This window comes from Cyprinus carpio, chromosome B9 (assembly GCF_018340385.1).
Source record: "Cyprinus carpio isolate SPL01 chromosome B9, ASM1834038v1, whole genome shotgun sequence".
In the NCBI taxonomy this organism is placed as follows: Eukaryota; Metazoa; Chordata; class Actinopteri; order Cypriniformes; family Cyprinidae; genus Cyprinus; species Cyprinus carpio.
Window position 1 is genome coordinate 10,558,738 of NC_056605.1, and position 12,732 is coordinate 10,571,469.

The 12,732-nt window shown below is 35.5% G+C and overlaps 1 protein-coding gene across 1 annotated transcript; it reads right to left on the bottom strand.

The window, feature by feature from the left end:
* Positions 1–2,559: 2,559 nt before the first annotated feature.
* Positions 2,560–9,639, bottom strand: si:ch73-390b10.2 (Golgi pH regulator). The gene is made up of 14 exons (XM_042730886.1): positions 9,428–9,639; positions 9,100–9,159; positions 8,909–9,012; positions 8,504–8,610; positions 8,133–8,234; positions 7,798–7,918; positions 7,631–7,711; positions 7,205–7,314; positions 6,553–6,641; positions 6,163–6,255; positions 5,971–6,066; positions 4,808–4,897; positions 4,507–4,572; positions 2,560–3,523 (listed from the first exon to the last, which is right to left on the bottom strand). Exons 1-14 carry the CDS (start codon positions 9,467–9,469, stop codon positions 3,317–3,319), a joined length of 1,368 nt encoding a protein of 455 aa, XP_042586820.1. The 5' UTR covers positions 9,470–9,639; the 3' UTR covers positions 2,560–3,316.
* Positions 9,640–12,732: the final 3,093 nt, after the last annotated feature.

Below are 12,732 nucleotides of genomic sequence, written 5' to 3' on the forward strand. Positions count from 1 at the left end.
TCATCACTAATTAAAAATCAGTATTCACTTCCTATCTGTAGCTCTAGCTTTAATCGGACAAAACAGCCAAGGACTTCCATCACTAACGAACCTGTTAGTTTATTGAGCATTGAGCTTTGTTTTGCATTTATTTATTGTATATATTTATTTAACCACTGTGTGTGGTTGCTAAGGAATCCTTTGTGACGTACCGTGATGAACATTCCATAGAACATTCGCTGAGTATAAATCTGATGCAGACAAAATTACATTTTGTAGCAAGTCGGCAGATGTTCGTGAGTATCCTCATCAGCAGGGTTTGGGGATCTTTTTATGACTTCAAGAAAGCTCTGTTTAAACAGGGCAATGAAATTGTCTCAGTGTTTGTATTTACACTAAAGACCGCTATACACTGTGCAATTTTAACTATAAGATAACGCAATGATAGACTGAACATGCACATGTGCGTCATTCTGCACTTGCGTTTTTGAGGCAGCAGTCCGAAACAGTGAATCTACTCACTTCTCACTTCAAGTGGCTTCGATGAAATTGAAGTTTGGTGTTTACAAAATAAAATTGTAAAAATAGTGCAAACTGAAAGAAAATGTGTAATCTGTATTTTGATACACAATGTTGCAAATTATATTATCAGTAAGTCATGGCACCACATGCTTTTACATTAGTACTTTAACTCATCCAAATAAGTTGAGCAATTTTCTTAGTTATACAAAAGTTATATATAATTCATTTTGATTTTTCACATCAGTTTAATGACATTTAAATTGAAATGACTTAAAAAAATTAAGGCATCAACTGAACTTAAGTTTTTAAGTTGAAATGGGTGGAATTTTTTTTTACGGTCTGAGCCTAGACTTTTTTATAACAACAAAAAGTCTCTGAAAAATGCACAGTTGCCAATATTTTAGCTTAGGAGCGCTTTATGTACATAAAAAGTTATTTTTAATGGATATGGTGAGTGGCTTTGAATAGGATTTTGTATGTGCATACAGTCACAAAACAATCAGAATTCATTAGTCATTATTATCCATTCATCATTCAGGTTCTTCAGTGCATGCAAGCCTTAAGAGCTGTCACACTGTAGTATGGCCCATTTTTTACACAGCTTCAATAAAAATTTGCCCGTTATACAAGACCCGACAACTAAATTCCAAGCTCTTTTGGGTTTACTCAACTCATCTCTTCACACCCTTTTTCTTTCACAAGGTTTCACAGATCTAGATATTATTTATTGCATACACAACAAATCTTGCACAACCTTTGTGTCATTCATTTTTTGAATCATCTGTCTTACAATCATCTAAGAGCCCTATCCATCAAGACAACAAGGCAGGAGAATCCTCACACCCCTTTTCTACAAGATGCATCTGTACCCACCAGACTCCCAAAGAGAGGAATGTGGAGGCAACAGAAGCCTTATCAAACCTTTTTGCCCTAGGGACAGGTACACATGAAGCACCCATGTCCACAAGGTTCCCACAGGGTGCTCCCATGACCGTCAGGAGCCCACATGGATCACCTGTGTCTGTTGGGTTCTTTCCCAGAGGGAGTCAGGTTCCCACAAGGAACATTAATGCCTGCCGGCTCCCAACAGGGAAGAAAATAGAGGCAGCAGAAGCCTCAGGCCTCAACCTCTTTGCAACAGACAACAACTTTAACTGCCTCTTTTCCCCAGAGAGCATCCACATCTGCCTATTTAGCACAGCATCTAAGTTCCTAATGCAGATAAAAAAGGCTGTGCCCATTGAGTACAGAAGATTTGGTTAGTCCCTATCTATAATTTTCATTTATATTCAGATTTATTCCAAATATGAACCACTTTCTGTTTAAAATCCTTGGTGTATTTCAGAATGGAACAAACATTGTATTAAGATTTAATCTATGAAGTACTCATAAATGTCTGTGTTCCTTCAACAGGACAGTGAAGGTGTGTTTCAGCCACTTCCACTAAAAAAAAAAAAATTATTTGTGGAAATAGAGCCTCTCCCAATTCAAAACTCGAAAGAGGCCATATCCATGGAGCACAGAAGCATGGGTTAGTCCTTCTGGCTCTTATTTTACTTTGAGATGTAGTAACACTGACTTTAACTAAGCAGTCATGTTTTTTAGATCCTTTGAATTGTTTCAATACATACTTTAATTTCATAAAGCAACCTATGCATCACATCTCATCCTCAAATATTCCCACCTTTGTATACAAAGCATTTGTTCATTTGTCTTTAGCTCTTTCCTTGTTCTTCGGCTGTATATACACTAACTCTCATGTTTATTTGTTTTTTGCTGGTAAAGCATTTTAATAATAGATGTTTAATGGCTTAACTTTCGCTCTTCACATCACCAAACACCATTATGCTTACAGCGTATCTGTAGAAGTGGCAGCCAGTGAAGGTGAGGATTTTCGTTGCAGGTCACACCCTTTCAGAATTACGAAATACACTGAGGGTGTGCGAACCACACGAAACAGAATGAAAAACACTTTTCATTTAAGATGTCATGCTCTTCACACACTTGTAAAACTTTTTCAGCATCAATCTACTGAATGTACCAATGAGAATCAGTGGAAATGTTTGAAAAAGCCTTTTAATGGAAATCTGAGCTTCCTGCACTTGACGAGAAATCCAAGCCAGTTACATCTCTGGTACGCAGACATTGCATTTTCAGTAAATCAATGGCAGCCGTCTTAACATTAAAAAAAAAAAGATACTACACAAGCCCAAAGTACATATATTCTTAAACCTTTTCTAGTTGATGTGATTTGAGCAGAAGATTATGACTCACATTCAGTACAGTATCCACATGTGAATCATTACAGTTTTTAATGAGACATGGAATGATAGTAACGATTAACAGGCCTGAAAGAAAAACAACAAGAGTCCAACAGTCCACCGTAACATAACTGGGTGTTGCCGAGATATAGATCTGATGTCTATTAATGATAAAAGATGGTTCAAGAGTAACTCATTTCATGGTAAACAAACTAGTGAGAGCATTTAGTTTGTTCACCTACCGTGGTAAACATAATAACACCTGGTTTGGGAAATTGTATGCATTTATTAAAGAAAAAAAAAATTTAAACCCACATTGTATACTATTTTGTCCCTTCCATGAATATGAGTCTATTTAAATGATACAGCAAATCCAGTATTTTTTGAAACCAAAGTCAAATAAACACTGTTTCTGGGCACCTCCTGATTCAGGAAATACAGACCCAATAATGCTCATTACAGGGCAGAGGCATAAAAGTCCTTCTAAAAGGAGAGACAAAAGAAAGAGACGCTGTAGTCCTCTGCATTTTTCTCTGGTGAGGTCACTTATGAGGTCACAGGCTCATGTGCTTCTCTGGTGCCTGTTTATGGGCCAGGTAAAGGAAGAGGATGCTGGAGAGAGCACTGACCAGGAAGATCACGTCAAACCAGCGGTGGTAGAAGTTAAACTGCAGTTCTCCCAGTACCTCCGTCACTATGGTGCGGTACTCTAAAGGCATGCTCATCCGCATCAGGAGCACAGACGACACAAAATACATGCCCTACAAACAGACAGCAGAGAGTGGGAGAGAGAGACAGAGATGTTGCACCATTTTGTATATGTGATTTTCTAAATATTAGTGGGACAAGGAATCAAAAACAGTTATTATTTAAAATCACCAAAAAGACCTGGTTTAAAAAAATGGAAAAAAATTTATACATTTTTAATCAATATCAATGTTTAAAAAGTTACTTAATCTTTTTTTATGGAAATTGTGATACATTTTTCAGCATTTTTTGATGAATATAAAGAACAACATTTATTTAAAATAGAAATATTTTGCAACATTAAAAGCGTTTTCAAAAATATTTTCTTCAAAAAACATTATTAATAATTATTTGTATATCATAATCAATAAAAAATACATACATCTAACATACATCAAACGTTTGCTGATGTACACCTTAAAATTAAAGAGACAGTTCACCCAAAAATGAAAATTCTGTCATTAATGACTCACCCTCGTGTCGTTCCAAACCCGTAAGACCTTCGTTCATCTTCTGAACACAAATTAAGATATTTTTAATGAAATCCGTGACCTCTATGACCCTCCATAGACAGCAAGGGTACTACCACAATCAAGGCCCAGAAAGGTGGTAAGGACATAGTTAAAATAGTCAAATAAAATTGTTGAATAAAGTTGTTATTTTTGGTTTCTTTGCACACAAAAAGTGTTCTCATAGCTTTGTAAAATTAACAGTTAACCACTGATGTCACGTGGGCTATTTTAACAATGTCCTTACTACCTTTCTGGGCCTTGAACGTGATAGTACTCTTGCTGTCTATGCAGAGTCAGAAAGCTCCCGGATTTCATCAAAAATATCTTAATTTGTGTTCTGAAGATGAATGAAGGTCTTACAGCTTTGGAACAAGATGAGGGTGAGTAATTAATTACAGAATTTTCATTTTTGGGTGAACGATCACTTTAACAATTCTAACAGTTAGTACAGTTTTTTTTTATTTTATTTTTTTATTATGTCTCACCATGATCTGAGCCAGGACGAGCACAATGACATTGGAGGACTTGCTGCTGGAGATGGCATAGAAAAACTGTGAACAAAACATAAAGAGATTAACCAAAACTGCTTTTCATGAGCTTTAAACATCATTAATGCTTCTTAGAAACTGAATTCGAGCAAGACCATGTTGCAGTTGCTAAAGGAAATAATCACCTCCCTCTACACCGACTGAACCAACACGCCTACACACAAGTACAGTAATATATGACCATTTCCCCTTAAGTGATAAGACTGAATGAGAAAAAAACATGTTCATCCTTTATTACCTTGGTGAGTGTGATTAAAAGGCCTCGTATGGACGTGACTATGATGATTCCCACAAGGATAAAGGAAATGTGCTGAGACCAGAACTTGACCTGTGGGAAAACAAAGATTTAAGTTCTTCAGCACATAAATTGTGAGGCTTTATCCATTAGAAAGCGATGAGCAGCATTTGTGCTTATCAGTAGAGAGCAAGAGTGAAGCCGGACACAGATTACATGTTTAAGAGGCTGAATCATTACCTCCTCATGAGGAAAGATTAAACCATCATTTAACAGGCTGGGGAACAATTAACTGCCAACCAAAGCAGTAAATGTCAGCTGACACAGCACACACAATCACAGCATGCATATACAATCACAGTCAGGAGTATAAAGTCTATTAGAGTGGATACGCAACAATTATGTACATGAACGTGGACTAACAAATGTAATAATTAAAAAAAAAAAAACACTATCATTAAATAAGTCAACAAACATCTGGTATGGTAATTTGTCCTGCTGCGAAAAAGCAGTGCTAACATCTGATTTGTCTACAGTTTTATATATTGGCCAATAGGGGGCACAGAAACACAAGAAGGAAGACTTACCCATGAGATAAGAGACATTAAAAATGTTAAGGGGTTTTATTAGCAAAAAAACATAACATACATTATTGTTCGAAGGTTTGGGGTCAGCAGCTTTTTTTTTTAAATCAGCAAGGATGCACTAAATTCAAGTTCAAGAGTAGAATGTATATGTTTCAAAACATTTCTATTTCTAATAACTTCAGTTCAAACTTTCTGTTCAAGAAAACTGATATAATCCTGATATGCATAAAAAACAACAACATTGATTTTAACATGAAATATGTATATTAAAAGAGAAAACTGTTCTTTGTTTCAATTGTTATAATATTTCACAATATTACTGTTGTTGCTATATTTTTGTGAATTGAGACACGGTGAGTATGTGTGACTTCTTTACAATTTCAAAAACATTAAAAAAAAAAAAAAACCTTACTGACCACAAATGTTTTGAATAATAGTGATTTACACCATTAATCCTCACTACTGAGTAACAAAAGTTGAGTAAAGAAAGAAAAATAATAAATAAATATTAATAAATAAGAAAAAAAAATTTAGCAAGCCAAAATATGTATAAAGCAGCGTAAGATGATGATAACATACATCAAACTGAATGCCGAGATAGTTGACTGTGATCTCGATTCCTCTAGTCACTGGGTCAGTCTTCCCCACACGGTCAAACACTATGTTTATAGTAGCCTAAGAACAACACATTACATTATGTCACTGATTAAGACACCTTCTTACAACGGTCTATAATACATGCCAAACAAAGTGAGCAAAAACAATTCTTACCATGAATATTTTCCACACACAGTAAATGGAGAAGAAATAACCTAAGAAGTTGAAGTATTTCCCCTGAAATGTTTTTGAGTATTCTATCCGTTCCTTGGGATACAGAGACATGAGATCATTATAGTGTTTTTAGAATTACTTTTATTTATATAAAGGATTTGACATTTTGACCAAATAATTGTCATGACTATACTGTGATTACTGGATATTTACTGGATACTGGAAGCCAAAAAAAATAAAAAATAGATTAACTATAATTGTTTATTTTAAGGATTTTGTTAATTTCCAAAATTACAATGTTTTTAATTGCCTGATACATACTTCCTTGCTTTACATGAGCATGGGATCCCTGTGCATAGAAATAAAACTATTTTTCATTTTGTTAAATACCTTGGTAGCTTGCAGGTCCACCGTCTCGAGGAAAAGCTGTCTACTGAGCTCCTCCAGAGCATCCACTTCCTGCTGGATCAGAGAAAGATCTGCAGTGCCAAGGTTAAGAAACAAACTGGTCTTAAACTAATGCATCACAGCTCCTCAAAAATTAGCGCTCTCAGCCTTGAAAAAATGAACAATATTACTAAAAGAAAATACAGTACAGTCCATACTGCATATGCATTTATAGCTAATTAAAAAAATAAAAGAATATAAAAAATAAAAAAAAACGATAAAAATGAACACATTTCAATATCTGACTTCATTAAAATTATTATTTGCTTTTGTAGATGCATTGTAAAATCTGGGTCCTGAACCATAACTAGTTGAGAAGCATTGTGTTTAGCCAGCAGGTTAACCAATCTACTTAACATGCACATCCTCACACATACACACATTATTTACTGCCCATTAGCAACTGCTTTAAATTAAATAGCTGTGGCAGTCCTCCAGGAGCGAACAGGAGTTAAGTGCTTTGTTCAGACACTTAAGGCACAATGGTGATGAAATGTGATCTTAGTAGCTCTCCAGTTGCTAGGTCTCTTCTAAATGAGACTGAATTACTAACTCAGGACCTGCTGCCTCAGATGAACTGGCTCATTAAGGATACTCTCACTGCCTGATGGTGAGGAGGTCACGCTCTTGATCATCCCCCAGAATCCCGTCTGTTTATTCTGCTCCTCTCCACGCTGGTACATCTGCCTTCTTGTCATGGCAATCCTAAAAAAAAAAAAAAAAAATAGACATTAGAAAGTTCTTAAAAGGAAAAAAAAAAAAGTTCTGTTATGACAAACTTGAAGAATACAAATCGTACTTATTTACTACTTTTAGCTCATATAAAATCCATAAATGTAGGGTCAGAAAGATTTTTTTTTCAACATAATGTTTAAACATAAAATCATCAGCATAATAAGGATCATGTGACACTGAAGACTGGAGAAACAGCTACTGAAGATCCTGCTTTACCAAGAAATGCGTGTGATATTGTGAATATGTTTCCCCTGTCTGCTTGTATCCCTCTCTTTATACTGCTTACCTTTTCTTTTTACTGACAATCATGTCCATAGTCTGAAGAAGTCTTCTCTCCAGGGCCAGAATATCACTGTCTGTCACATTTCTGAGCAAACAAACATCTAGCATCTTACATATAGAATATAAAACAGGCTGTTCACTCTTATTTTATGCATCTAAGAGCAAAGATACCTCAGAAAATATGACATGTATGTATAAGGACAGTTCACAGCACCAAAGCCAGACAGAAGAGCCATCAGTGTGACCCCAATGACCCCCACACGACTGATCAGCTGCTCTATTGACAGAATGCCTGAGAGTACAAGAAAACAGATACATTATTATTTCTGATATATTTATTTTCCTAAAGCACATTAATGTGCTTGAATCAGTGGTGCACATTATTCCAAAAATAACAAATGATTTTGTTTTCAAAGTCTACACATTTTTCATACATGTTTTTTTCTTGTTAAATATTATGCTACATTCATAAATACATAGAAAGTGTTTATGTTGACAGGGCCTACCATGTTTTGGACTAAGTATAGGGAAAGGATCGCCGAGTTTCCAGAAGAAATACATGAATGTGAACCAGACCACGCATGAAAAAAGCAACCTTTGTCTATGCACTGAAAAATAGCAGAAAAAAAAGGGTGCATAAGCAAATTTTGTGCAAATATAAATAAATAATTCACCTAAAAAAGAAGAAAATGTACTCATGACAGCACCAATCCATTGGTGAGCAAGTTATTAAAAAATAAAAAATAATTAATCTACATATTGAATCGTCTGAGTGTAGGAACATTTTTAGCAAATTTCCATTTTTGGGGTGAACTATTCTTCTAAACAATCAATTGTAAAGGCTACAAAATATAAAAAGAGAACAAAATCTACTTACATAATCGTATATTACTGACCACAAAGTAGCCAATGTAGAAAGGCACCACAAATATCAAAACCAGTAATATCACATACAAATTCAGCTTCCAGTGGAAATATCTGGACCTGTTTAAAAAAAACAAACAGCATGTTATAAACATCTGATCTACATTTCTCACCACTGGTTTGTAGTCATGAATATGTATATATACATATAGCGCTCTTTACGATACAAATCATAGCAAAGCAACGTTACAGAAAATTAAGTTTCTACACTATTTAGTAGTAGCTTATCAGTGATGACTGTCAGTTTATGTTCGGAAAAATCAATAAACGACATAAACAAACAGACTATTAACACTATTAACAGCAATTATGCAATCAAACTTATAGCAAAATGTGGTAGTTCTGTATGAATACTTACGTGCTGCTTAATACACCGAGGATCTCAAAGATAATGAGCTCAAACATAGTGCAAGAAAAGGCGAATGTGATGGAAAAGACCACCTGCACAACATACTGTCGAACCTGAGGAGGAATAGAGACAGACCTGTATGATAAACACTGGAAGCCCAGAGACAACAAGATCTAAATCTACATCGCTGTGCACAATACCTCATAATCTTTAAACAACTGCCTCATGAAAAACAGCCACCCAAACCCAAAAAACAGCACCTGTGGACACAAAGTCGTGTTAGCTGGAGTGTTTAACACATCCTCCGAGCATTTCTATGTGAGATACATAAATATGTTGCGATATACACAACCAACACATAAACCAAAGACCTTCAAAACTACTAAAACAACTAATAATTTAATTTACTTTTTTTTCCAAAGCATTTAACCTTGGTAACATGTGGTTCATTGTACAATAAATGAAGTATTTGTGTTCGCGTTGTTGATGCTAATATACACTTATTAATGAAAGAGAGATAAGACATACCTGAGAGGTGACCATAATCACCGAATCTACGAAGAAAGACATGGTGTATCATGTAGTATGGAGCTTATATACAGAAAATGACAAACACGCCCTCAGCTCATTGTGTTAAAAATGCTCTATTAATACAGAGAAACAAATATTACACAGAACAAGCGTCCGACTGAGCTGTCAAGCTGCTGACGTCATCACATGGGACGAAAAGGTTTTCCGGCGCACAGTAACGTCATCATCAACTGGTTTATAACGCGACCGCTAGAGGGCGTTACCACCTCAAAAATTATTAACGTTTTTTACAACCGCTTACACACATCTTCAAAACGTTGACTCTTTTTTTTTTTTTTTTTTTTTTTAAACTTTACACACACATCCAAGAATTGCACAAACAAAATGCAAAATGCCTCACATCTCTGTCAAAATGAAGCATTGCATTCAAAATATCACAAACACATCTTAAAAGCAAACACCTTTTGCAAATTCCTGTTAGATTTTTTTTGTGTGTGTGTTACATAGAGCATTGTGGGTTGTGTTTTGCAAAAAGTGTTTTATGAAATTGAAAACTGAGTCAAAGGCCAAGAATTAGCGTTTATGGTTTTGCAGATTCTGTGTGTGCTTCTGGTGCTTGACTGTCAGGTTTCAGAAATTGTGTGACAAGTAAAGTGTGTAAGCACTTGAAAGAAAAACTGTAAAGACCCACAGACAACAGGTTTTTTTCTTCTTTTTCTTCATGGTGAGAGAGAGAGAGACAGAGAGAGAGAGAGAGAGAGCTATGGTGTGTGACTGAGGCCAGGGGCTGAGTGTTTCATTATTAAGATGGAAAGTCTCATCAGACTGAAGCGACATATGGAACAGAGAACATGGGAGTCTTGGCTAAATCACATCCTGTGAAAGCTGTCGCCACACAGCAGTCCCAATGGCTTCGTCCCCAACAGATTACACTTCCATTCAGCCTGTGGTGTTATTTTCATAATATATAAATATATCAAAACCTTACTTACATCATTTGCAGTTCCTTTCCTTTGTGTCAGTATATTTAGTTACAAGTAAAAAATTTATGGATCTTTTGATAACTATTACAGGTATTTTTTTATGATCAACAATATTAAACTGACCAAATGGAGACTATATTGCATTTATATTATTTGGATTTTTAGAGAAGATGCAATGAAAAATCTGAGATTTTAATATGAGCTTCTTTTTTTATCAGATTTGTCTGTATGCTATCTACATTAGGTTTTTTTCCAATCGCTACAGAGCTTATTTCTCAATAGTTATGTCAGTTTTTCAAAACCCTTCATGCAGTGCTCTTTTCTAACCTTCAGCTTGGCATAGATGTAAAGTTCACATGCAGAATGCAATAACACCACCAAAACACTTCATTCGTGTCTCAAATTAAGTAATCTTTCCATAACTCTGGCAAAGGTTGTCGCTGTCACTTGTAATATAGTGACCTTAAAAAACATTAACAACAAAGGAGCAGATTTCTGTCTTATTCAGTTTTATATTATTAAACTGCTTAAATACATTTTCAAAACTTTACATCTTTTTTTCAAAACTTTACACACAAATCCAAGAATTGCACAAACAAAATGCAAAATGCCTCCCATCTCTTGCAAAATGAAGCACTGCATTCAAAATATCACAAACACATCTCAAAAGTATAGACTGTTGTTGTGCTCACTGCATGAACAGTTTTGAAAAAGCTACCTATGAAAAAAAAGAAAAAAAAAACTATAGCAGTTATACTTTACTGTATATCAACAATTATCTAAAAAACCTTAGGAGAAACATCTGATAGAAAGTTGACTAGAACATATGTGTCCTGATCCTGTGAGCTTCAAAAAGCAACTTCTGAGCAATAAAAACCTGTTTCCTGAAGCAAAACCCTTTAAGAACAGCTGTTGAAGCCCATCATCACACTCCCTTTGCTACAACTCACCTAAAGAAAACAAGCATTAAGTCAAGACCTCCCACAACACCACAAAAGGCTTGTCTTCCTCCCGGCCCCTGAAGAGCTTCTCCACAGTGCTGAGGTGTGAATTGAAACAGATGCTCAGGTGTCCCACAGCACTGTCGGCACACAACTGGAGTTGTCAGAGAGTTTTCTAATTCATTGGCTGATTTATTTATATACTGCAGGAGTCTAGGACTGGTGTGTGGGGAAGCATCCGCTGTGGAGACCATGAAGTGATGAAAGCGATAAAGTGTTTCTGATGAGATTTCGGGACTCTCGGGAAGGCAATATTGTTTGAATGTGAGAGGGCTAAAGAAAGATACAGTCTCTCAGGCCTCTTTCAGCTCTGAGGTTTTGTTTTCATATTTACAAATTTATGCAATGCAACACATTGATTGTCTGGCAGATGTTTTATTTTTTTTTTTATGTGAATATGCTTTGTATAGGCTAACTGCGAAAATGATGAACACAATACTGCACAACAAGCATAGAGAAGCATTAAACTATGCAAACAGTTTTAACATAATCCGTTTTTTAGGGAGTGAATGAGTTTAATTGGCTTTAATGTCACATACTAATTATCAGCATCTTCGGTTTCTCATCCGTGTCTCAGCACTTTTTCACCCATTTTACCCATTCGGCATTTATTTATTCCAGTTTTTCGTTTTTAAACAATAATTTTATTTTCCAGGGGAAGGTTTTTATCTCTGGATAGGGTTGTGTGTCTATGTGCATATGAGCGGGAGAAAGTCTGAAAGCATGTTTGTGTATGTGTGGGAGGAAACAGCTGTCACACACAATCTGTGTCAGAATCCTCTTCTGTGAAAGCTAAATTAAGCCTGTCCCACATGGACGCTCCTTAAAGACACCTCCATAGCGATGTACACATAGCTCAAACGTCCTTTTCCTGGTTCAGGGCATCAGTGTCAGCTTTAACCTTCAGCTCTGACAATTAATCTTATAATTCTACACAAATCTGATTATTTTGCATTCTAAATCTGTGCAAATACAACCTATAAATTTGCACAAATTTTAATATGTGCCATTGGTTGAGTCGGTCTGGCACTTAGGGATGTTTAGCAGATTTCAACAAATGTAATGTTTGTAAAATTTCTCTGCAAATTATGCTGCAAAAGCAGAAAATATTTTAACAGGGAGGAAAAAATCTGTTCTGTTCTGTTCTATTCTATTCATGGAATAGTATAGATTCTATTCATGGAATAGAACAGAACAATTCTGTTAATTTCTGTTCTATTCTAAGGAAGAGTTGAGCTTCTGTTCTATTTCCGTAAGAAAATCTGTTGAAAACAGGACCTACTCTATTCTTTTTATTCTATTTTGTTCTACTTTATTC

Excerpts from the sequence above, each read along its gene's own strand:
- si:ch73-390b10.2 (XM_042730886.1), bottom strand. The coding sequence starts at position 9,469 with ATGTCTTTCTTCGTAGATTCGGTGATTATGGTCACCTCTCAG. Across the intron at positions 7,712-7,797 it reads TACATGTCATATTTTCTGAG|AAATGTGACAGACAGTGATA; the intron begins GTATCTTTGCTC and ends TTGTTTGCTCAG. Across the intron at positions 4,573-4,807 it reads TTTTAATCACACTCACCAAG|TTTTTCTATGCCATCTCCAG; the intron begins GTAATAAAGGAT and ends TTTTGTTCACAG.